General features: G+C 42.2%; 1 protein-coding gene across 26 annotated transcripts in view; it reads right to left on the reverse strand.

The window, feature by feature from the left end:
• The window catches only part of LOC140728162 (leucine-rich repeat flightless-interacting protein 2-like), a 141,761-nt gene that overhangs the window by 47,080 nt on the left and 68,340 nt on the right, over positions 1-26,341 (reverse strand). For 9 of the 26 annotated variants that reach the window (XM_073046450.1, XM_073046448.1, XM_073046434.1 and 6 more), the window contains exons 4-12: positions 24,517-24,534; positions 22,888-22,935; positions 21,730-21,774; positions 21,182-21,232; positions 11,943-11,975; positions 10,813-10,851; positions 7,628-7,684; positions 7,389-7,451; positions 6,985-7,065 (exon numbers count right to left, since the gene is read on the reverse strand). In XM_073046450.1, coding sequence (XP_072902551.1) covers positions 6,985-7,065; positions 7,389-7,451; positions 7,628-7,684; positions 10,813-10,851; positions 11,943-11,975; positions 21,182-21,232; positions 21,730-21,774; positions 22,888-22,935; positions 24,517-24,534 — 435 coding nt within the window. The remainder of the gene's footprint in view (positions 1-6,984; positions 7,066-7,388; positions 7,452-7,627; positions 7,685-10,812; positions 10,852-11,942; positions 11,976-21,181; positions 21,233-21,729; positions 21,775-22,887; positions 22,936-24,516; positions 24,535-26,341) is intronic. The other 17 variants (XM_073046424.1, XM_073046436.1, XM_073046431.1 and 14 more) reach the window with 10 other exon arrangements.

Genomic DNA, 26,341 nt, shown 5'->3' on the forward strand with positions numbered 1-26,341 from the left:
ATAAATGGGACTAGACACACTGGTCAGCACAGGTAGGTTGGGCTGAATTGAATGCCTGTTTCTGTGCTGAATAACTTTGACTCTTACATGCAAATACATCACGCAATTACAATTAGGAAGGTGGACAGTACACTAGTCTTTATTACAGAAGATTTGTCTTCCAGAGTAGACATCTCTCTGATTATATACATTCAGTGGTCACTTTATTAGATAAGGAGATACCTAATGAATTAGCCAATGAGTGTAAGCTCTTGGTCTTCTGCTTCTGTAGCCCATCTACTTCAAGATTCGAAGTGTTGTGCATTCAGATCTGCTCCTCTACACTGCACTGTTATTAGAGTTGCTGTCAACTTCCTGTCAGCTTGAACCAGCCCGACCATTCTCCTCTGTCATTAACAAGGTGCTTTCGCCCAAAGAATTGTCATTCACTGGACGTTTCTGTTGTGTTTTGCACTATTCTCTGTAAACTCGAGAGTCTGTTGTGCGTGAAAATCCTAGATCAGTAGTTTTTGAGATACTCAAACCACCCTGTTTGGCATCAACAATCATTCCATTGTCGAAGTCACTTAGATCACTTTACTTCCCAATCTGATGTTTGGTCTGAACAGCAACTGAATGCCTTGACTATGTCTGCATGCTTTTATGCTTTCAGTTGCTGCCACATATTGGCTGATTCGATATTTGCATTAATGAGGCGTACAGGTGAACCTCAAAGTGGCCACTGAGAGTAGTCTCAGCAGCGATCTATCTCTGGAATACTGTTTGTCTGATTTCACTACCCTAGTAAGGATATGCTTGTGATAGAGGAAGATCAGTAGATGCTTACGAGATTGCAGGCTGCACCAGTGAAGAGAAATTGCACAAAGTAGGCCTGTATCCTCTAGGCTTCAGAAGATTAAGGTCTTGTTAAACATACAACATTCTTTATGGAGTTGACAAGGTTACATGGGATAATATATTTCCTGGCTGGGTATCAAGAACCAAAAATCTGCCTTTAAATGAACGACTGACCATTCGGTTGACCGGTCAATCGTTATCCATGAGAAGTTTCTTCAACCTGACAGTACAGAACTTCAAAGCGTCACTGAATACATTAATAACAATGATAGATTTTTTTTTGGATATTAAGGAAATTAGTGCAGGAAAGTAGTACTAGATAAAAGATCGGGAGTTAAGATTAGAGAAAAGATGTTGTTGAATGACAGACACAACATGAAGGTGTGAAATACCTGTTCTAAACTTCTTGACTTCTAACTTCTTGTTCATCCCAAGATGCTCATTGAAATCTACCTTTTTAATCAAGCATGTGGTCATCTGGATCTGATGGAGGATCGCAGGCCTGAAACACTGACTGTTTCTCTTTCCACAGATATTGCTTGTGTTTCTCAAGCATTCTGTTTATTTTTCAAACACCTACAGCAGGGATGGCCAACCTATGGCGCATACGCCAAAAGTGGTGCACTGCATGATTAGAAATGGTGCATTGCCCCAGTGATAATAATAAAAAGACGCTTCGTCAGGGCTCCGTCTCGGCCTGAAACATCCACTCTGCTTCTCCCTATAGATGCTGCCTGGCCTACTGCGATCCACCAGCATTTTGTGTGTGTTGCTTGAATTTCCAGCATCTGCAGATTTCCTCGTGTTTGCGTAAGTAACGTTTATCTTGTTCTTATATTAAATCAATATATCATGTAAAAATGCTAAATATGTCTATATTAACATATTTTTACAAGAATTGAATGTGGGTACAAGAGTTGTATTGCGCATCTGAACTCGTGCGTGAGAAAACTGATGCGTGGAATGTAAAAGACTGGCCACCCCTGACCTACAGTGTTTAAATTTTCACTTAGCTGCCTAACAATTTGGTAGTGACAACCACCACCATGCTGGAGCTCCAGAGCCTTTGCCTGACAATCCACACCTTGTCCAAGAGTAGCACCAGCTCAGGTTCCAAGTCTCTCTCCTAGAACACACTGGCATATAAATATCTATGAACAAGAATTTCTACCTTACAAAGATGAGGCCATTTAAGAAGAGGAAACAGTAAATGAAAGGCAGCATAGACAAAGGAATCAGTGGATGTTGTTCACTTGGATTTTCAGAAAGCCTTTGACACGGTGCCACACATGGGGCTGCTTAACAAGATAAGAGCCCATGGTATTACAGGAAAGGTACTGGCATGGATAGAAGATTGGCTGAGACAAAGAGGCAGAATACAGGGGGCCTCTTTTGGTTAGCTGCCAGTAACTAGTTGTATTCCACAGGGGACAGTGTTTGGTCCACTACTTTTCATGTTAGATGTTAATGATCTGAATGGAAGAATTGATGGCTTGTGACCAAGTCTGTGGATAATACAAAGATAGCTGGAGAGGCAGGCAGTGTTGAGGAAGCAGGGAGTCTGCTGAAGAACTTGGATAGATTAGGAGAACGCACATTAGAAGTCACAGATAGAACACAGTGTATAGTCCTAGACTATAGTACAGGCATAGACTATTTTCTACACAGTCAGACCACATTTGGAGTATTGTGAGTAGTTTTTGGGCCCACATCTAAGAAAGGATGTGCTGTCATTGGAGAGGGTCATTGAGTCATAGAAACAAGCCCTTCAGCTCATCTAGACTATGCCAAGCCATTAATCTGCCTAGTCCTATCAACCTGCACACAAACCATAGCCCTCCATACACCTCCCATCCACATACCTATTAATTTTTCTCTTAAAAGTTGAAATCAAACCACCACCACCTTTATTGGCACCTCATTCCACACCCTCAGCACCCTTTGAGTGAAGAACATCCCCCTCATGTTCCCCTTAAACATTTCACCTTTCACCCTTAACCTTTGACCTGTAATTGTAGTCTCACCCAACCTCCATTGAAAAAGCCTGCTTTTACCCTGTCTATACCCCTTGTAATTTTGTATACCTTTATCAAATCTCCCCTCATTCCCCTTTGCTCCAGAGAATGAAATACTAACCTATTCAACCTTTCCCTCTAACTCAGATCCTCAAGTCCTGGCAATATCATTGTCTGCACTCTTTCAATCTTACTGACATCTGCCCTGTAGATCATCAAAACTGCACACAATATCCAAATTAGGCATCACCAACGTCTTATACAACTTCAACATAACTTCCCATCTCCTGTACTCAATACTTTGATTTATGAATGTGTCAAAAGCTTTCTTTATGACTTTATTTACCTGTGATGCCACTTTCAAGGAACTATGGATCTGTATTCTCAGATCCTTCTGTTCTATTGCACTCCTCACTTCTGCCCCACTGACCATGTAAGTCCCATCCTGGTTTGTCCTCCCAAAATATAAGACCTCACACTTGTCTGCATTAAATTCCATCTGCCAGTTTTCAGCCCATTTTTCCAGCTGGTCCAGATCCTGCTGCAAGCTTTGATAGTCTTCCTCACTGTCCAATACAGCCCCAATCTTGGTGTCACCTACAAATTTGCTGATCCTGTTTACATTATCACTCAGATCGTTGATATAGATGACAAACAACAAAACTATCACAGATTCCTGTGGCACACCACTTGTCACAGTCCTCCAGTCAGAGAGGGAACCATCTACTACCACTCTCTGGCTTCTTCCACAACGTAATGTCTAATCCAATTTACTCCCTCATTTTTAATGATATGTGACTAAACCTTCTTGACCACTGTCCCATGCAGGACCTTGTCAAACACCTTGCTAAAGTCTATGCAGATAACATCCAAAGCCTTTCCTTCATCAACTTTCCTGGTAACTCCCTCAAAAAGCTCTAAGATTTGTTAGAGATGACCTACCATACACAAAGCCATTTTGACTATCTCTAATCAGTCCCTATCAAAGTACTGAAATATCCGGTCCCTCAGAACACCTTCCAATAACTTACCCACTACTAGTATCAGGCTTACTGGCCTACAATTTCCTGGGTTATTCTTAGTCTTTCTTGAACAATGAAACAACATTAGCTATTCTCCAGCACCTCACTTGTGGCTAAGGATGATTTAAATATGTTTTCTATGGCTCCTGCACTAGCCTTCCACAGGGTCCGAGGGGACACCTTGTCAAGCGCAGAGAATTTATTCACCCTGATTTGCCTCAAGACAATAAACACCTACTCCTCTGTAATCTGTTTCGGTCCATGACCTCACTGCTGCTTTGACTGAACTCTATATGCCCTGTGTCCATCTCCCGAGTAAATACTGATGCAAAAAATCCATTTACGATCTCTGTCAGCTCCATACATAGATAAGCACTTTGATCTTTTGGAGGATCAATTTTGCCATTTGCTGTCCTTTTGCTCTTAATATATCTGTAGAAGCCTTTGGGCTTCTCCTTCACCTTCTCTGTTAGATCAACCTGCCCTCTTTTAGCCCTCCTAATTTCCTTCTTAAGTGTCCTTTTGAATTTCCTCCTGAAGAACCTCATTTGTTCCACACTTCCTATACCTGGAATGTACCTTCTTTTTCTTAACCAGGTTCCATAAACTTGTTACCCTTGCCTTTTATTCTGACAGGAACATACAAACTCTGTACTCTCCAAATTTCACTTTGGAAGGCCTGCCACTTATCAAGTACACCTTTACCAAAAAACAGCCTGTCCCAATCCATACTTGCCATATCCTTTCTGATACCATTTAAATTTGCCTTTCTCCAAGTAGAATCTCAACCCGAAGACCAGATCTATCCTTCTCTTGAATTATCTTGAAATCATGATCACTAGATGCAAAGTATTTCCCTGCACAAACTTCTGTATCTGCCCTGTCTCATTCCCTAATAGGAGATCTAGTATCACACTCCCAGTAGTTGGGCCCTCTATGTACTTATTAAGGAAAATGTCCTGAACTCATTTGACAAACTCTATCTTATCCACCCTTTTTATGAGAGACTCACTAAAAATGTGTAAAGTTAAAAGCGCCTATTATCACAACCTTAAGTTTCTTGCAACAATCTGTGATCTCTCTACAAATTTGCTCCTCTACATCCCTTGGACCGTTGGGTGTCTATAATATAATCCATGGAAATCCCTTTTTTATTCCTCAGTTCCACCGATATAGACTCAGAATACGAGCTCTCTGTCCTGTCGTGTCTGAGCAGTGCTGTGGCATTTTCCTTGACTAGCAATGCCACCCCCTCCCTTTAATCCTCCCTGTTCTATCACATCTAAAACACTAGAACCCCGGATCACTGAGCTGCCAGTCCTGCCCCTCCTGCAACCAAGTCTCACCAATGGCTACAATGTCATACTTCCATGTGGTGGCCATGTGCAAAGCCTATCCGCCTTTACCACAATACTCCTTGCATTGAGATACACACAACTCACAACATTAGTCCCACTATGCTCAACCTTTTGATTTCTGACTTTGTATAAATGCTTAACAACATTTTTCCTCACAGCAACTCTATTATCTGCTCTGGTGCTCTAGTTCCTATTCCCTTGCGACTCGAGTTGAAAACCCCTTACCCCCATGCACCTTATTATTTGTTACATTATTTATGGTAATATAACTTTATGTGTTGTGTGCGTAAGCTATGTGTACTGTGTTGTGCACCTTGATCTGGAGACACATTGTTTCATTTGGCAGTATGCATGTGTATGGTCCGATGATAATAAACTGAACTTGAACTTGAACCTGTGTCCTGCACCTTGGTGTAACTACCTCCCTGTATGTCCTGTCGATAAATGCCTCAGCCTCCCGAATGATCTAGAGTCCATCCAGCTCCAGCTCCAATTCCTTTACATGGTCTGAAAGAAGCTGTAGCTGAATGCATTTCTTGCAGGTGTAGCCAGAGAACACCGGAGGTCTCCCTGCCTTCCCACATCCGCAAGAGGAGCATTCCTCTATCCTGCTTAGCATCTCCACTGTGCAATAAGAAAGAAAGAAAAAATAAATGAAAAAATCTACCTACAGCCTCTATAAGGCAAAGCCTGAATTCCCCACTCTAACAATGGTTCACTAACACAATGGCCGCATACATAATAGCCCCTCTGCTTAAACCCAGCTTCTTTATATTGGCCTTTGCCAAGAGCCTAATTATGCACAATCCAATGTCTCCAAGGGAACTGTGGCATGCAGAGTGTCCTGACTACCCCACTCCTCTGTTTTTTAAAGATTTCTCTCCCACTATGCAATCCTATGTCTCCAAAGGAACTGTGGCATGTAGAAAGAGTCCAGAGGAGGCTTACAAGAATGATCCCAAAAATGAAGGGGTTCGCCTAAGGGAAGCAATTGACAGCTCTGACCCTGTACTTGCTAGAGTTTAGAAGACTGGGGGTGGGGCGTGTTCTCATTGAAACCAATCAAACAGTGAAAGCCCTAGACAGAGTGGATGTGGAAAGGATGTTTCCAATTGTAGGAAAGAGCTGATAGCCACAGAAATGAGGACAAATTTCTTTAGCCAGAGGGTGGTGTGTCTGTGGAATTCACTGCCTCAGACAGTCGTGGAGGCCAAATCATTGGGTATATTTAAAGTGGAGGTTAATTTAGAAAGGACGTCAAAGGTTATGGGGAGAATGAGGATGACATGAAAAACAAATTAGCCATGATAGAACGGCAGAGTAGACTCTATGAGCTAAATGGCCTATTTAGCTTCTTGGTCTTATTAACAGAACACCACTTAATTGTCTATGCTTAAGTGTGAACAGATGATAAGAGATTTCCAGTGCTGGAATATAGAAAAGAAAACCACACTGCAAGAACTTAGCAGGTGAAGCAGTATCTGGGGATGCAAAGGTGTATATCAAAATTTCTGGGCAAGACACTACATCAGAATTTGTGTAGTATCTTGTACAAGTATCAGTGGGCACAGACTTGGACATGCATACATACAAGCAATTTTTTCTTTCATCTGGTGACAAGTTTTAAAAAAATGATTGAGGTTTAAAAGGAAGTGCACATGCAAGTACAGAGATTTTGGCAAACACTGGTACACATCGACATGAACATGCATAAAGCAAGATAAAGCCAATGATGGTAGCAGAGACACCAACCCGTGTTCCATTCTGGGATGCCGTGTGGGACTTGGAGTTGAGTCCAATGCTGAGCACAGGGAGGTCGGAATAGTAACTTCCCTGGGAAAAATGCAAGAAAAGTGAATCAAACCCACACTTTACAAAGTGGGAGGGAGAAGACAGGGGACTGGTTAGCTGAGGGATGACATCTAGTGAGTTTGGAAGGATGTGAGGCAAGGTGATAAGAACAGATAAAGGAAGAAACAGATTTGTGAGAAGGAACTGGATGATGGGAGCAGTAATTAGGGCAGATTAGGAGAAAATGATGGAGGAATGAAACACTGCAACGGGAAATTTCAGTGCAAGGGAGTAGTCACTTTTATACCAAGAACCCAATTGCTCTCCACACAATAAACAGGGCAGGAGAATGAAAACCAACAAACCACTGCCTCCTTTCTGAGTCGTTGTTTGGCTGATTTCAGACTGTCATCACTGTAGCGGGAGCTCTGTGCAATATCAGTGAGTGAAAGAAACAACAGGACATTACAGGCAGGTACTGGAGAACACTGATTGGATTGAAGTACATTCAGAAAGTAAAAACCATAGATTCTGATTGTCAAGATCTGCACATGCTGCAAAGGTGCACACCCACACACTGCACAAACGCACAAGCAGTACTAACCCTACTAGAGTGTTTACTGTGCCCAGATCCACAAGACAACACGTCAAAGCCATTTGCCTGTCAGGAAAGAAAAGCAGTCTTTAAGTATCACTCGAGGCTTGGGGTGGCAGGAGGGATGCACTGGGTAAAGGATGCTAACCTACCCTTGGCCCAGTTCCTGGACTTGCTGTTTCATGACCCACCCTAAACTGAACCAAAGGTCCACTCTTTGAGAACTTGCTAGCAAGGCCCTGACATTTCTTGTAACGTGTGGTATCCAGGATGGAACTAATACTCCAGCCAAGCAGGAACAGTTTCACATTTTATTATCTTGTTTTTTATTATCATTATACCACTATTTATAATGCCCAAAACAAAGAATCTCCTTTTTAAGCACTTCACTTGATTCTGCTATTTGCAGAGACTTGTCCTCAGCACCAGACACAGGGGCTTAACTCATCGCAGTATCCCTTTAAAACAAAGTCTCCAGAACTATGGAACAAATACCATCACAGCACTGCATAGCCTGTAGTTCAGGATTAGGCTGGGCTTGAACCAAGAGCTATTCCCTTGGTACAACATATTATCCCAACTGTTTTTTTTACTTAAATAATGACTCATTATTAACTCCACACAAAATAGATCTTTTCATCTTGTAAAAAGTTAACAGGGTAGATTCCAACTAGTCCTCCAAAATCTGCGGTACAGCATTTTCTCAAAGGTTAAAGGAATGTGAAAGGTTGTTACACCATGGGAACAAGAGGGTAGCTCTTGGCATTATAAATAGTGGCGTAATGATAAAAAACAAGATACTAAAACATTGTGAAACTGTTATTGCATGGCTGGAGTATTATGTTCCATCCTGGATACCACGCATTATAAGAAATGTCAGGGCCTTACTAGCAGGTTCCCAGAGAAGTGGGTCTTTGGTTTACTTTAGGTTGGATCCAGATTAAGCCTCTGTAGGTGGGGCTAAACCTCCTCCGTCTCCTAAACTCTGAGACTTCTAACCTCTCAAACAAATGCCCAGCATTGTAGGAGGAAGCAGTTTCAAACAAAACCGACTGGAAGATGTCAAAGGCTGCTAACATGGGGACCTGTAGCAGGAAGGCTTCTGAGACTGGGCTTTGGATTCAATCCATATCAATCCAGTACTAGACTTTCTTTGAAAATATTTGATAAGACTGTGCAGAGAAAGCTTTATTCTGTGGTATGTAAACTTGTCATACTTCTCTCCTTATGCAAAGTACTACTGTCAAGAATCCTAGACGTTACTTTTTCTGACTTTATCATATAAAAGTTAAATAGTCATCAGTTCCTCATTTCCCAGCTCTTGTCTCCTAGTAGGAAGACTATGTGTTAATTCCACTCAAAATGTGAGCATCAAATCTAGCTTGATTGCCCAGTCCAGTATCAATGCATTGTCAAAACCATCAACTTGTTAAACTGAGATCCTTCCTGCCCTTCCAAGTGGGTAATTGCCCAAGTCTTGGCCAACGTTTGTCTCTAAGCCAACATTACTGAAACATATTATTTGATCTTTACCACATTGCTCTTTGTAGGATCTCATTGTGTTTGAATTAGCCACGGCTTTCCCCCCCCCCCCCCCCCCCAACAGTAAGCAATTTCCCAAAACATTTCCTTGCTGATAGACTAAGGATATATTGAGGGTGCTGCAGGAGCTTTATATATACACAGGTATTTGCTTCTTATTCCATCTTTTCCATCCAACCTTTTTGTTGCGTTGGAGAGGGTCCACAGGAAGTTCATGAGAATGATCCCAGGAATGAAAGAAAAGTGTTTGATGGCTCTGGGCCTGTACTTGCTGGAGGTTAGAAGAATGAGGGAGGGGGATCTCATTGAAACCTACCGAGTATTGTAAGGCCTGGATAGAGTGGGCATGTAGAGGATGGTATCCATAGTGGAAGAGTCTAGAACCAGAGGGTACAGACTCAGAATACAAGGACATCCCTATAGAACAAAGATGAGGAGGAATTTCTTTAACCAGAGGGTAGTGAATCTGTGGAATTCATTACCTCATACAGCTATGGAGGCAGTCATTGGGTATATTTAAATCGGAGTTTGATTAGTAAGGGTGCCAACAGTTAAGGGGTAAAGGCAGTGGAATGGGGTTGAAAGAAACAACAAATCATCCACAATGGACTGGTGGAGCAGACTCAGTTGGCCAAATGGCCTAATTCTGCTCCTGAGTCTTATGGTCTTATGTTGGTAATGCCATGCCTTGCATGGAACTTCCATGCATTTCAAACACAGAGCAAGGAACAAATTAAGGCCCAGGTGTCAGGGATAAAATGGACCAGCCAGCATCATGGCAGCTCAGCGAATACTGACATACAGGGGTTCAATTATAGTAGGAAGCTTCAACTCCAATTGCAATTCCTAGGAAGAGCAAGGGGACAAGTATTGTTACATATCTTGGAGGGGGGCAGCTGGTACCCAACTCTGCAGAGAATTCAGGAAAATCATTCACAAGGTTGACCCCCTGTTGGATCCTTTTAAGTAAAAACAAACTCCATCGAGCCTGGAATATGGTCCCCAAGTGACAGCTACTTTCAAGTGACCAACCCAAGCAGATGGGCGTTTTGAATACGGTGACAGAGCAATCTGTTGCAGAGGCTTCACAGCTAAATCCATCACCGTCTTCAACCAACACTCTACTTCCATCCCATAAACATTGCACCCGAAGACTCTCATCATTCTTTCTCCAACTGAACTCAACATGGGTATGAAAAGAGAGGGAAGATAGACTGCAGCTGGTACCTTTGCCCAGACTGTCCAATCATACAATGAGTGAGGCCTATGGGTGATTTGTAGTTAACTTAGATTTAGAGACTTACAGCATGGTAAAAGGCTGTAGCCAATGAGCTCACTTTACCTAATTAAATTGGTGTGACTAATTACCTGTACCAATGAACATGTACATCTTTGGAATGTGTGAGGAGATAGAGCACCCAGAGGAAACCCAGAGTCATGTGGAAAATGTACCAACTCCTTACAGACAGTGGTGGGAATTGAACCCAGGTCACTGGCAATGTAATAGGGTTGTACTACCATTGCATCCCATGGTATGGACGCTGTTGGGCAAAATGCTGTGACACCCTCCCTGCCATTTCCAACCCCCCCCCCCCCCCCAAGGCACTCCTCAAATATGAAGGAGAAAGTCGCATCCAGCTCTTGTTACATACGGCCTTTGCTTTCTTCTTCCTTTGGTGCTTCTCAGTGACCTGTTTCATACAGAGTAATGGGACAGTAAGGCAGAGTTTCACAACTGGGAAGAAGAGATAGAGGAGAAGGAAGGGTTGAGGGGCTGAGGAATGCCCCAGCATGCAAAATAAAGGGAGTAAGTTACTCCATGAAATGAAGAGACAAACCATGCAGCAAATACAGTCGGAGCTTCTTGGGGCCTGCTCGTGCTGCTCCCTCCATTCCAGTTAAGTTAGGAGTGAGCTGCCTTAAACAAGTTTAGATGAGTAAAGCACCAGGGAAGCAGTGGCACACCCATGCAAGAGGACCAAGATGTGGTAGGAGCAATACTACTGCACCTTCATGGAACTGATGGAGAGGCACTGACCAAGACATACCAGTAGTCACCAGTTCTCTCAGTAGCCTGCTCGCACAGGGTCAGCCCTCCAGTCTGAGTCCAGGCAGTAAGCATACAGGATATTCCAGCTTTGGGGAATCATTCAAAACCACACACGGGGAGTACAGTTAGACTACAGGTTACGTTGCAGGGTTAGTGATTCAGAGAATGCAAGGTCAATCGCTACAATGATGATTTGAAATGTTATTTCAAAGTTTGAAGAAAACTAAATTAAGGAGCTGGTTTCTGTTCAAGTCAGAGTCATGTGAAGTCTCTGAACTGTAAAATGCAATTGGTTCATTATTTTTTAAGGTATAAAAAACTGCCACTATTACAGGCATGGCCTACTTACAAGCACAAATTCACAACAATGTGGTTTAACTTTGAGCTATTGAAAACAATGCAAAGTAATGAGATCCTCAGCTCGGGCTATCAGTAAATGCTGGGCTTGACCAGATCTCAAATGAAACAGAGGACAGCTGCTATAACTTTTAATTAGTTCAGCACAAAATTGTGGGCCGAAAGACGTGTTGTTATGTTTTAATACAACTGATTTAACTAAAATTATTACTTCATTATGTAATTAAACAATTAATTCATTATTAATCATTTTAATTATTAATGATTACCAGTGATTAATATTAACAAATAAATAAACAAATAATTGATTTAATTTAACTAAACTAATTTAGTTAGTGATAGTCATGGAGGCACGCAACAGTTTTATGATCTCACCCCTCCTGAGGCACCAACACTCTCAAAATCAGCCTGGTGAATAAAAGAAGAAAGTAGCACCCATCAGTGAAGAAGAGAGAGACGCAGATGAGATGATTTGTCATGCCTGTATGAAGCTAGCAACTGCAACCTCAACGAAGGCCAGGTCAGGTGACTTTTGCTTACATTCAATGAAGCTGGGTTCATTGCTCTTAATTTGAGACTACCAACACAATGGCTATACCTGAACTAGAATGATGTCCTGGCACAAAGAGAAAAGAGAGGGGTCAAGGGCTTCAAGTTATTAAAGTATGGAAGCAGATGGTGGGGAAAGGGGCAAAGGGATAAAGGGACTTTTCTTTCAGAGAAACCAACCTACTTCAAACAAACTAAACCTTAAACAGCAAATAGAACAGGTTAAACAGGGAGAGCCTAAAATGCCAGGCAATAAAATTTAACAAGGGTGGGTGATGATACTGAAAATAATGGGAGAGGAACTGCTACTGAATTTGAATGTACAATATGACAATATAACTGTCCTATGAAGAGCAACAGAGGAACTGTAGCCAGGATTTAATTGAAGTTGAGAGGAGAAGGGGCGTTCTCACTGAGAAATACAAGATTCTAAGAGACAAAAAAAAGCAATAATCTTGGTGTCAGATCCAAAACTAGAGGACATGGTCATAAATAGCCAATCCCATATCTCAAGACTAATAGAAGGAAGAATTTCTTTTAGATTTATAATTGAAAACATTTATAATTCACTGCCTTGGAGCACAGATCAGGGATTGGTGGAATTTTGGATACTATGGGGATCACAGAACATACTGAATGAGCAGAATATGAATGTTTACACCCATATTTTTATCAAATGGTGGAACAGACTAGAACCACTACATGGCCTACTCCTGCCTCTGCTAATCTTGTGTAACAGTAATAAAACAGGGAACTGGAGCTAATAGTATATTCAGAGGTAACCAGTATAGGTAAAAAATATAGTTCTAAGAAGCACATTTCTTGTTATATATATCACAATAGTATTAGAAAAAGTAACACTGCTACCAGAGTAACAGAGAATCCATTAGAACAGAAAATGAGATAATACAAGGATAATCGCACCAATATTAAGTCTGCAGAAAAGGAAGAAGTAAGAATAAATCTGTACATGTTGTGGAAATAATGCATCTGGAAATTCATAGGTATGGCATTGTTCTTACTGCCATATGTCTACTGCCTTGGTGTCTTCTCTATCATCCCATCCCTAAATGTTGGGTAGCCTCGCTCCTGAACTCCTAATCTCCAGCTGAGGCTCCATTCTTTCTCACCACCACTTAACAAAGTCCCAATCTCCAAATCCATTCCCTGAACCAGTCTGAAATGGTAGCAAAAACATGGTCAACTTTTACCCAACTCCCCCAGAGCTGGTGTCAGTCTGAACCCCAAGCACTCTGTTGTCCTTTTCTCATTCTGCGCACAAGACAGAAATCATGTATGCAGCGGCCTTGGAACTGGGAGAATCACTTAAGTTTGCAGTTGTAGGCGCTTAACCCAAAAAGACATCACTGAGGCCAACGTCAATTTCATTGATAAATTATCTGGGTGGACTGCACTTCTCTGAAACAAACAGGCCTGATGTGACAAATGTCACATGGAAGTAACTGGGCAGCACAGGCTCATTGGGCCAGAATGGCCTGTTACTGTGCTACATCTCTAAATAAAAAATAATTAAAAACTGTGAAATTAAATGCTCAAAGAACCTAAGTAAATTCCATAATATTCTACAAGCATGTAAATTTCAAAAATTGATGTGGGAACAAGGTCACAAGAACAGATAGAATAAACTAAAAGACAGCCATAGCTAGGCAGTAATTTTATATAATTAATTTGCTCTGTCTCTGCTAAAGAGATGCATGAAAAGATTAGAACTAATTGATATTCCAAGTAAGACGATACTTATTAAATAAGCCACTGAAAAAAGCCCTCATCTGGACAGATGATGTCCATTTTAAAACAATCTAGTAAACTGGAAGCAAATGCTTCATTAGATATATAATGAATAATTTATTAGAGTAAGTGGAGAGCCAGAAGACTGACAGATAGCTAGTATAGTACCTATTTTTAAGAATGTATGTAGAACATGTTCAGAGTGTAATGGACTCCAATTACCATCACATAATTGGCGGTAAGAAAAAAACAAATTCTAACTAAAGAATGATTATTAACTATTATTCAGGACCCCTAACACCTAGGACATACCCCCTCCCCATGGTTACTGTTAAGGAGAAGGTACAGGAACCTGAAGACACACAATCAATGTCTTAGGGACATCTTCTTCTCCTCTGCCATCAAGATTTTTGAATTGACAATGAATCCATGCACATTACCTCACTACTTTTTTTCTTTATTTTGATCTCCTTTTATGCTACTTAATTTGATTTAATTTAAATATATATTCCTATTGTAATTTGTAGATTTTTTATTATTTTGTCTTGCAGAACCCTGCTGCAACAAAACAACAAATTTCATCACATATGCCAGTGATAGTAAACCTGATTCTGAAGAAAATAGCAAAACATTTGAAACAAAAAGATACAATATTAAAACGGATTTCAAAATGTAATATCTTATTTGAGTAAAGTCATTAGAATTTCTGGGAATTTAACTGAATGATTACAAAGTGATCCAGTGGATGTACATTATCTGGATGTCAATGAAGTACCAGATTAGAGATTAATGGAGGAAGGTGTGAAGTCGGGGAACAAGCAGTGAAAGGACGAATGCAAGGAATGTGTAGGAAAGAACTTATGGATGAACTGTGAGGCTGATTAACAAAACCATATGAAAACAAGGTATTATTCTGACTTCAGAACTAACAGAACTAAAAACAAACATAGGATGGTGCACCTTTTTGGTTATGACATTGTATGCGAATTTGATTCTGAAATTGGGAGATTTTAACTATCAGGTATCAACTACTGCTGGGTTTCGTCTCTTTTGGAAAGGGAAGGCTGGAAGAGTACAAAACCATGGAAGATTTTTATAACATAGATATAAAGAGCTAGAAATACCACTGTGTGGTATAATGCTTAGAGACACAACAAAACTACATCAGAAGCATGATCAGTAAACACACTTAACAAGCTTTGGCATATTCAGTCTCGGTTCTAGGAAAGTTTGATGACTTACAAGTGCAGCCATGGGAAACACAGTATTGCTTCAAGGATAGACAGCACACAGTCATCATTACCTACACAATTTCACAACAATAAACTACATATAAGATGAAGAAAAGATTTGAGCCTATTCCATCAATAGCACTTTTCTACCTGGACCAGTTGCACGATGCTTGACAGTTTTTCCTAAAGATACTGCAATAACTGAAGTATTAGCCCAAGATCCACACCCAGCGGACGATGTCTTGGATTTATCTCACTAACCTTCACAATCACTGAAACCTATCGAATGGTGAAAGGCCTCGGTAGAGTGGATGTGGACAGTCTAAGACCGGAGGACACAGGCTCAGAAGAGAGAGGCATCCTTTTAGAATGGAGATGAGTAGGAATTTCTTTAGCCAGAGAGTGGTGAATCTGTGGAATTCTTTGCTGCAGGCAACTGTGGAGGCCAAGTCTTTATGTTTATTTAAAGCAGAGGTTGATAGATTCTTGATTGGTTAGGGCATGAAGAGATACGGGGAGAAGGCAGGACATTGGGGTTGAGAGGAAAATTGGATCAGCCATGATGAAATGGTGGAGCAGACTCAATGGACCAAATGGCCTAATTCTGCTCCTATACCTTATGGTCTTATCACCTTGATAACAACTTTTTATATTTGACCCTCTGGTCTCATAGAATTGCATAGTCACATAGCACACAAATAGGCACTTGCAATTCAACCCATAATTCTACCACACACCTGTTAAAAGTTACTTATGGTGGATAATTAATCTGCCAGACTTTGGGCAGTGGGAGGAACCATCTCTATGATCCCTGGGAGAATGTACAAACACCACAGACGGTCAGGACTGAACACAGGTCCATAAGAACATAAGAAATAAGAGCAGAATTAGGCCATTCAGCCCAAAGGGTCTGTTTCACCATTTGATCATGGCTGATTTATTTTACCTCTCAACCCTATCTATCTTCTCCCCATAACCTTTGACACCTTTAATAATTAAGAACCCATCAACCTCCACTTTAAATAAGTTGGCCTTCAGAGCCATCTGTGGCAATGAATTCCATGGATTCATCACCCTCTGCCTGAAGAAATCCCTCTTCATCTGTTCTAAAGGGACATCCTTGTATTTTAAAGCTGTGCTCTCTGGTCCTAGACTCCTCCACTATAGGAAATACCCTCTCCTCGTCCACGCTATCTCGATCTTTCAATATTAAATAAGTTTCAGTGAGATTACCCTCTCATTCTTCTAAACTTCAGTGTGCAGTGGTCCAGAGCCATCAAACACTCCTCACTGGTTAATGCTTTCATTCCCGGGATCATTCTCATAACCTTCCTAGTACATTTGTTCTTAGATACGGGCCCCAAAACTGCCTACAATTCTCCAAATGTGGTCTGACCAATGCCTTATAAAATCTCAGCATCACATCGTTGCTTTTACATCCTAGTCCTTTTGAACTGAATGCTAACATTGCATTTGCCTTCCTTACTACTGACTCAACTTGCAGTTAACCTTTAGGGATTACTACATGTGGATTCCCAAGTCCCTTTGCACCTCCAATTTCTGAATTCACTCTATACTGCACAATACTGATGTACAGTGATGTTGAGCATAAGTCGAAGATTCATCATGGGGGTGTTGAATGGAGTTTTGTACTCTTTATATTGGCCAAAAATTTAAAATTAGCTGACAGTAGACTTGTTGATGCAGGGTTGAAGATCAAAAATGAACGTGAAATGCAGTTAATATAATCCAGGAGAGGTGGAAGGAAATATGCATGTTCAGACTCGAATACCAGACCTCACACACTTTCTAATCAGGACAGAAATCTAGTTACACATACAGTGCATCTGACCATACACGCATACCTCACATTAGACTGGATCTCCACACCCTCCCTTCCCCAACCCACACTCTCAAGACAAAATTCAGCCTGTGTATCCGGGCACACAAAATAAACCTGTGTACAACAGAAAGTGCAGGAAACACTCAGCAGGTCACTTGAGCATCTTGGAAAAAAAGTTAATGTTTCAGATCAAAGACTCCTGTCATTAATTCTTATTTCTCTTTCTGAAGATGCTGCCTGACCTGCTGAGTCCTTCCATCATTTTCTGTTTTACTTCAAATTTCCAGAACCTGCAGTTTCTTTATTTTTGCTTTCCAAATGAGACCCCATACTCAACTGAAATGACAATGTCCACTCAAACACACTCACAGCCCAAACCAACCTGTGTTATCAGTCCCCTGAAAATTCCCCCACACTTGCACAAATCCTTAAGCAGCTAGTGTTTTTGAATCAGACTTCATAGTAGAATAACACAGCCAACATGGCATTCTGGCTTCAGTTAGCAATGAGATTGCTACATAGATACGTAAGTTATTTTAACAAATGCAGAATTGATGCAATGTCTCAGGAACTGTGTATCTGAAAAACAACTCCTGTGCAAGATTTATCTGCACATAATTATAAAACATAAAGTCAGTTTAATTAACGATCAGTTTTTGACTGATGCAGTGAGGTGCATGGGATGACTTCTGATCAGAACTGATCAGAGACATGGCTGAGAGAAGGGCAGGACTGGCAGTTTGCTAATCCAGGATTTAGATGCTACAGGTGTGACAGAGGTACAAGGAAGTGAGGAAGGGCTGTTACCTTCCCGATAAGACAGGACGTAACCGTAGTACTTAGAGATGACATTCTTGGGGGGGAAACATCCAATGAGGTGGAACTTCTAAACAAAAAGGGAAGGGTCCCTGTCACTCTTGCTGGGGGGTATTATAGACCCTCCCCCAAATGTCAGCAGAAACCTGATGAGCCGGTGTATAGAAATTTTTTTCATAGTTTTAAGAATAATAGGGTTATAATTGTGGGAGATTCTAATTTTCCCCAGATTGACTGGGCCAGGGTGTTAATGGACTAGACAAGGTGGAATTTGTGAAATATGTCCAGCAAAGTTTTCTGAATCAATATATAGCGGACCCTATTCAGGAGAGAGTTATACTGGACATCCTCTTGGGGAATGAGGTAGGGTAGGTGGCAGTCTGAGAACACTTCGGCTCTACAAACCATAACTCTATTAGTTTTAAGACAGAGATGAAAAGAGTAGGACAAGTCCTCCTGAAACTGGAGCAAGGCTAAATTGGGGGAATTAGGCATGATCTAGCAGAGGTTGATTTGATAAGCCTATCTGAAGGGACAGGAACTAATGGCAAATGGGAGGCTTTTAAGAGTTGGATATGAAGAGCCCAGGAGCAGCATTTTCCTGTTAGGGTGAAGGGTAAACCTGGCTAATTTAGGGAATCTTGGCTGATGAGGGATATTGAGGCTCCAGTTGAGAAAAAAAAAGAGGAAACATAGTTTGGATTTAGAAATCAAATTTCTTGATCTCTATAAAAAGATCAATAATACTCACAGAGGGAAATTAGGAAGGCGAAGAAAGGATATGAGATGATGTGGCAGACGAGGCAAAGGAAAATCCCAAGAGTATAAAGGTGGCTTGGGAGGGAGTAGGTCCCCTAAAAGATTAGTAGGGGGACCAAGGTCTTGAACTACAGAAGTGGCTGGAATCTTTAAAGAACATTTCTCCTTGATGTTTACTGAAGAGAAAATCATGGATGCTTAAGAGATAAGGAAAACTAATGGAGATGTTTTGGAGGAAATTCATATTACCAGGGAAGAGGTACTTGCAACCTGACAATACACTATGGTGGATAAATCCCCAAGACTTGACTGAGTACATTCGCAGACTTTGTGGGAGGCCAGAGAAGAAATTACAGAGGCCCTTGCAGAGATATTTGATTCAATGTTAGCCAGAGGCAAAGTTACCAGACTGAAGAGTGGCTAATGTTCTATTGTTCAAGAAGGACATCAAGGGGGAGCCAGGAACTACAATTGGTCAGCCTGATATCAGCAGTGGTGAAGTTATTGGTGGGAATTCTGAGGGACAGGACCTACCAGCATTTAGACAGACAGAGAGAGATGGATTCAGAGGAGTCAGCATGGCTTTCAGAGTGGAAAATTGTGTTCTACGAACATTTTAAAGTTTTTGAAGAGGTAACCAAAGAAGTTGATAGGGTAGGTAGTCTATTTAGACTTTGGCAAGGCCTTTGATATGATCCTGCATAATAAGATGGTCTGAAAGGTTAGGTCCCATGGCTTTCGGGAAGAACTGCAAATCTTGTACACATACATATAGCTAGGGTGCCTAAGACTTTTGCACAGTACTGTTGTAATTTTGTGTATTGCACTGTACTGCTGCCGCATATGAGAACAAATTCCATATGTGAGTGATGGTAAACCTGATTCTGATATGGGTCTCTATTGCGGACTGAATGTGGGAATGTAGTTGGGAGAGGGTAATCGTGGTTGGAAAAGGGGAACGGGAGAGGGCAGCACCAGAGAGACATTCTGTAATGATCAATAAACCAATTGTTTGGAATCATGATGATCTTGCCTGGTGTCTCTGGGCTGGGTGTGTCTGCCCCTGCACCACCCCTCACCCCTGCACTCTTTCTTGCCATGTGTCCCACACCCCACCCACAACACTCCAGCCTCACTACTCCCACCAGATTTACAAACTTGCTCTCTGCTCCACATTGACAAATACAGTGCTGTGCAAAAGTCTTAGGCACCCTAGCTATATACAATATACATTACAGTATGTGCCCAACAGCTTTGCACAGTACTGTAGTCAGATGGATTCAAAACTGCCTCAGAGGTAGGAAGCACAAGGTGATGGTTGAAGGTTTGTTTCTTGGAATGGAGGCTGGTGACTAATGATACATTGCAGGGCTACGTAAGTGATTAAGCCAGTGTACAAGGCTTAATCAGTAAGTTTGTGGATGACATAAAATTAGGAGGTGTTGTTGCTAGAGAAGAAGGTAATCATAGAATATAGGGGGATCTTGATCAGTTAGGGAAGTGGGCTGAGTAGGGTCAAATGTACTTCATTGCCGATAGGGGTGAGAAGATGCTTTCTGGATTGTCAAAGCAGCGAGGGACTTCCAATATGAATGGTAGTGCACCAGGGCATGTAATGGAACAGAGACCGAGGAGTATAAGTGTATAGTTCATTGAAAGCAGTCTCACAGGTAGACAGGATGGTGAAAAAGGTGTACAAGCACTCTGGCCATCATCGTTCAGGGCATTAAGAATAGGAGCTGGAACACTACCCTCCATTTTTTTGTCACTCGTGAGGCTGTAGATTGAGCAGTGTACAGCTTTGGTCACCTTACACAGGAAAGGTGTGGTTAAACTGGAAAGAGTACAGAGAAGATTAACAAGGATGTTACTAGGACTAGAGGGTTTGTGTTATAAGGACAGGCTCTCCAGGCTAGGTATTTATTCTTTGAAACACAGGAGAATGCACACTTATAGATAAATTATGAGAGGTATAAATAAGGGGATGGTAACAGTCATTTCCCCACAGCAGGGAAAACCAAAGTTAGGGGGCATAGATGTAGGATGAGAGTGGTATCGTTTAAAAGCGACCCAAAGGGTGACTTTTTCCATGCAGAGGATGTTTCTTTTTAGTATGTCAGCCATTCTTGTCTGGTGCGTGGTGTCAAGATTGGACTCCTTTCAGATTAACCGAGTCACAATATGAACGAACGTTTCTGAGTCGACCCTTTGTATTTTTTACGAGGCCGAGTGGCTAGCTCGATGCTCAACCCGGCACAGATAGAAAGCATGCTCGGGGGGTGGCCTGACTTGGATTCGAACTCAGGAACCTTCGCTCCGGGGTCCGGCGCTGATGCCATTGCGCCACCACCCGGCCAATAGGACTGTGAGTATATGGAACGAGCTACTTAGGGAAGTGGTGAAGACAGGTACAACAGTGTCATTTGAGAGGCACTTGGATAGGTACATGGAGGGATATGAACAGAACACAGGAAATTGGGACTAGTTGAGTGTACAGCATGGATTGGTTGGGCTGAAGAACCTGTATTTGTGCTGTACCATGACTATAGCACCCTGTTCTGTCTCCTGTGAGAGAGAGCCTGCATACTTAAATGAATCAAATCAAATTCAAAGTGCAAACAAAGACAGCCGACAATCACTGCAATAGGAAATGAAAATTCACAAACCCGAGCACTGCCACGGCTTCCGACTGATGTCCACTCATCTTCATCAGACACCTGTACAAGAAACAAGTATGTTACCACACAGGCAAATGACAACATCGAAGCAGGAAGGTGGAATGACTAAAGATGAACAATATGGAGCCTGGAATGGGGTTGGGTGAGGGAAGCAGAGGGCAGGTGAGGAAGGAAGAGGTGGGAGAAGGGAGGGGAGAGATGGGGCAGGGGAAGCTGAGGGCCAGGGACAGAGAGAGGGACGGAGTGTGAGACAGAGATATGGGGCAAGACAATAACAGTGGGCATCACTACATAGGGAGTGAGATATGAGTGGATTAGATGCTCTCAAGAGTTCTACATGCTGAGTGTGAAGTACAGTGGGGAAGCGCAGATAAAACGTTGAAGACGTGAATTAAGGAGAGATGAGAGGAGACAATGACAGAACAATGGACAGTGATTTGGGAGGGGAAATAGTGAAAAATAGTACAAGGGAAAGAAAAGGGAATTTGTAAAAGGAGAGAACAAGAGTAACAGAGAGAAAGAAGGAAGGTACAAACCGAAGCATGTCTTCTGAATCTGCGAGAGTATTTCTCGCTGTCTTCCTGAAGTGCCAGGAGGATGATGAAGAGGGGAAAAAAGCCAGAGTTTGTGAACAGTTCAAGCTGAGGTTCAGAAACAGTTGTTCAAAATTTTATAACAGACAAAAGACAGAGGAATCTGCTCTATGAAGGGCTGAGATATCATTACACTCAAAATGTAATGATGTGACTCAAAATATAAAGATGTGAGCCTCCAAATGCTGACTGGATTAAGGGGCTTGATGATCCATAGCCTGCAGTAGGAACATAGATCAAGGAGAGGGCTGGTTCTGTAGCTTGCCCCTCATATCAGGGACATACTATGAGAGGATTTCACCTCATCCACTTTTGGCTCTTAATGGATCGCAGATAAACTAAGAGCTGGTAGTGAGAAATGTAATGATATCTCAGCCTTTCATAGAGCAGATTGTAGAGGATTCCCTCATTTAACAGCAAGCAATTTGCCTTCCTCATTATCTTGTTTCCAACGGACATTGTGAATTGTTTGCTCATCAATGTGAGGAACTGCACTGCTCACAAAGAAACTCTTCGGGTTAACGACAGTCAGTGCCAGTATTGAAATCTTTCCCGGCAGCTATAGAGTGAATCACACTCTGATATCAAGTACTCCAGGAGATGAAGCAAATCTCTGGCTACAGAGCAGAAATGGGAAAATGAGGCCAACACTGAGGTGATAATGTGTTTCTCCTTTCCAATGCTTCAACCAATGCTTAGATTCTTGCTCACGGCTGCCCACACACCCTCGCGTAATCCAAGTGCCAGTCCACTGCTCAATCAGTACATGCACTGCCCAAATCTAATACGCAGAGGCCAGAAGGACACCCTTCGATAGCTAGTCTGGACTGGTTTTCACCTGGGGAGAAAAGACCACATTTTTTTGTGGTCTTTTTCCTCCCATCACCCATCACATCTCATCCTGAAGACCACAAGGCATGCATCTGTCCAATTGTCGAGACGGAGAATGGCAACAGCTTACTCTAAGCACTGACCAGAATGGAAGCTCAATTTGCGCAAAGGACATCAGACACTAGAACCCCTGCAACTGAGGATTATTTCCAAACATAAAATGTGGGAAAGGGGAAGATTCTACATGCATTCTAACAGCACACGCATTACCATCCACTGCTCGATGTCTCCCCATTTTGTATCCAGCCCATAATATTTCTACGAATAGAAAAAGGGAGAGATTAAGAGGAGGAAAGAAAAGTCAAGGACAGTAAATAAGGAGCAACTCAATATATGTTAAAGATCGTTGAGTGCTTCAAGGCCACAAACAACAGCAAACAACAATAACAAATACACTCAATGGCCACTTATGTTAGGTACAGGAGGGGAGCCAGGTGCAGTTTTCTGCTGCTGTAGGCCGTCCACTTCAACGTTTGACATGTTTTGCAATCTCTTCTGCACACCACTGTTGTTATATACGCGGATATTTGAGTTACTGTCGCTTTCCTGTCAGCTTAAACTGGTCTAGACATTTTCCTCTGACCTCTCTTATTAACAAGTCATTTTCAACTGCAGAATTACTACTCACCGGATCTTTTTTTCTTTCAACACCATGTTGTGTAAACCCTAGCGATTATTATATGTGAAAATCCCAAAAGATCAGCAGTTTTTGAGATATTCAAACCACCCCATCTGGCACCAACAATTATTCCATGGTCAAAGTCAATTAGATCACATTTCTTCCTCCATTCTGCTGTTTGGTCTGAACACCAACTGACCCACTTGACCATGTCTGCATGCTTTTACATATTGTGTTGTTGCCACATGATTGGCTAATTCGATATTTGCATTAACAAATACAGGTGAACCTAAAAAAGTGGCCACTGAGTGTATGTGAGCTGTGAGAGACAACAATACATTCTCACTGGTTAAGCCCGATAATTAGACCGTTTTATCATTCCTAAATAGAGACCACTGGCTACTTTGGCCTGTACCATCCCCAATGAAAGCTTACCTGTGCTATACTAACTGAATTTCAGCACTGAAATTAGATTTCAAATTTCATTTCCATGCAGAAAACAACAAAAATCTACAACTCCACCTAAACTAGAGCTTTAGGCCAAGATTAAAATCGTTACTGGTGAGAATGAGTGATTACCTTACTGAAGGGCAGAACAGGGTCAAAGTAGCTAATTTGCCCTACATTAGTGTGCAAACTAAGCTGGATGAACCTGCTAGGCTGCAAATGGGTTACAGTGGAAGAGGAGATTAGGCAGCTGGAACTCCTCTCCCTTGTGTTGTTGCTCTCCTGTCCAGGGAGAACAGTCCAGTATTTTTTCTGAAACATTGGAGGTGGGTGTTCCTCAATTATTTGCTTTCAATGCCTTCACTTTTTCTCTCCAGCCCATATTTTGAACAAGTGTCCAAGAGTGTCACCATGCTTCTGCGTGGCAAACTCTAAATTCCATTTGACGATCCCACAGATAGTGTACACTGTCAGCATTCGTAACTGGAATTAGCCCAGAGGTGGAGGCGAGGCGCACACACAGGTCATAAACTATGCCACTGTTGGATGCTCGATGGAGCAGATTTGCTAGTGCTTGAGTCATGAGTAATCTGCTGCGGAGTACCTCCTTGGCTGGGAATTGTATTTCTGTGGGTGTCAGGGGAATTAAAACACGTGCGTGGGGTGTGGCAAAAGATCAGGCAACTAAGGATGCACAGTGACACACTTGATGAGGAAGCTGTCATGCCAGATTATTTTAAACATTTAGACAAACAAAGCAAAATACATCTCACCTTCTGTACCTGGTAAATCTACCAAGAGAAAGCAGTGGAGAGAAAACAAGAGAAGGCAGAATGTAACTGAAACAGAGGTTCGACAGAGATTGAATCAAAGCAACCTTTGGCCACAGAAAACCATGGGATATTTTCTTCTGCTTTTCCTTATTCCAACCCTACACCAATACCATGTCATTTTGCCGTCCATGCATCTCTGCTGGCTACAAGGCCAGTTCTGCCCCCAAGCAACTTGTACCGAAAGATTAGATTAGATTAGATTCAACTTTATTGTCTTTGTGCCGAGTACAGATACAAAGCCAATGAAATGCATTTAGCATCTAACCAGAAATGCAAAGAATAGTGTTATTTACAAAATAACTGTGAATAAAAAGTAAGTGCTACAGCATACAAATATAAAAGTACTGAGACAGTACAATATGGGTGCAATACTGTTTAGCGCTGTGATGTGAGGTTCAGCAGGGTCACAGCCATGGGGAAGAAGCTCTTCCTGTGCCTGCTAGTGCGGGAGCAGAGGCTCCTGTAGCGCCTACCGGATGGGAGGAGAGTAAAAGGTCCATGGTTAGGGTAGGATGCATCCTTGATAATGCTTTTCGCCTTGCCCAGGCAGCGTTTATGGTAGATGTTCTCAATGGTGGGAAATTGGGTGCCGATAATCCGCTGGGCAGTTTTCACTACCTGCTGGAGTGGTTTGCGGTCTGATACAGGACAATTGCCATACCACACTGAGGTGCAGTTGGTGAGTACGCTCTCAATGGTACAGCGGTAAAAGTCCGTCAGTATCCTGGGACAGAGGTGAGCTTTCTTGATGCAAATTTGTTATCTTTCTGACTTCCTCTGTAAAGCAGAACAGCACCTACCATCATTTAGAATTATACTGTGGCCAGTATCATACCCCAGTGGTACAGTGACAGACCTGTGTCCTACTGGTTTTGTATCCATATGTTATACAGTGATAGGTCCATATTTATCAATGTGCTGCAGTGATTGGCATTATCACTCCCTGACATTATAGGGTAACGGGCATGCAATCCCACTCTGCCATCCCAGCAGGAAGCACCAGACCGTACACTCAAGGCCTGCTCATATGATTTTTCTTGAATCAGGGAATTCCAACATGTACTTCTTCGATGCAAACTTGGTAAAGGTCCTGCAGCCAACCACACAAAATATAACAATTATACTTGAAGCACCAGGCATTCTGCTAGAGGCATAGTGGGAACGATGATGGGTAAACCACAACCACTCTCCCCTAACCAGACATCCCCTAACCAGCCAGCTCAAGGTACATAGTAAATGGGTCTTCACTGGGTTATTGTTCCCTCCATCGCACACATGGTCCCAAAATTACTCAAAAGGGAAACAATGTAAACAGCTGTTATTGAAACTCTCATTTAAAATCACCACCAGAGGGCAGCAGGTTGAGGTTGAAAGCCATCAGATACAATTAACCCTACCCCCCTCCTCTGACTCCATCAGCTTTCCTGCCCCCTCTAATCCAGCCCTAATTGCTGCTGTGTCTTCACCATTCCCTCTGAGCTTCCCCTCTCTGAGGCAGAACATTCTGTCATTGGCAAGGGCCTTACCTTTGTACCCCTTCATTCGCATCTCAGAGACCTCTGCGTCTGTCATGACGCTGGGCTCTTCTTCCATCACCTCTGTCTCTCAGCCTGCTTCTTCGGCAAGAGTTGCCCACTCTTCCCGTCTGGAACCCTCCGCCTATTCTTGGACACCCCGCGCTGGTTCTCTGCCTGCTTGGATCTTTTCATCTTTAATTGCCAACGAGACATCAACTAGCTCAGACTCAGCACTAATCCCCAAACCT

This window comes from Hemitrygon akajei, chromosome 5, assembly GCF_048418815.1.
Source record: "Hemitrygon akajei chromosome 5, sHemAka1.3, whole genome shotgun sequence".
In the NCBI taxonomy this organism is placed as follows: Eukaryota; Metazoa; Chordata; class Chondrichthyes; order Myliobatiformes; family Dasyatidae; genus Hemitrygon; species Hemitrygon akajei.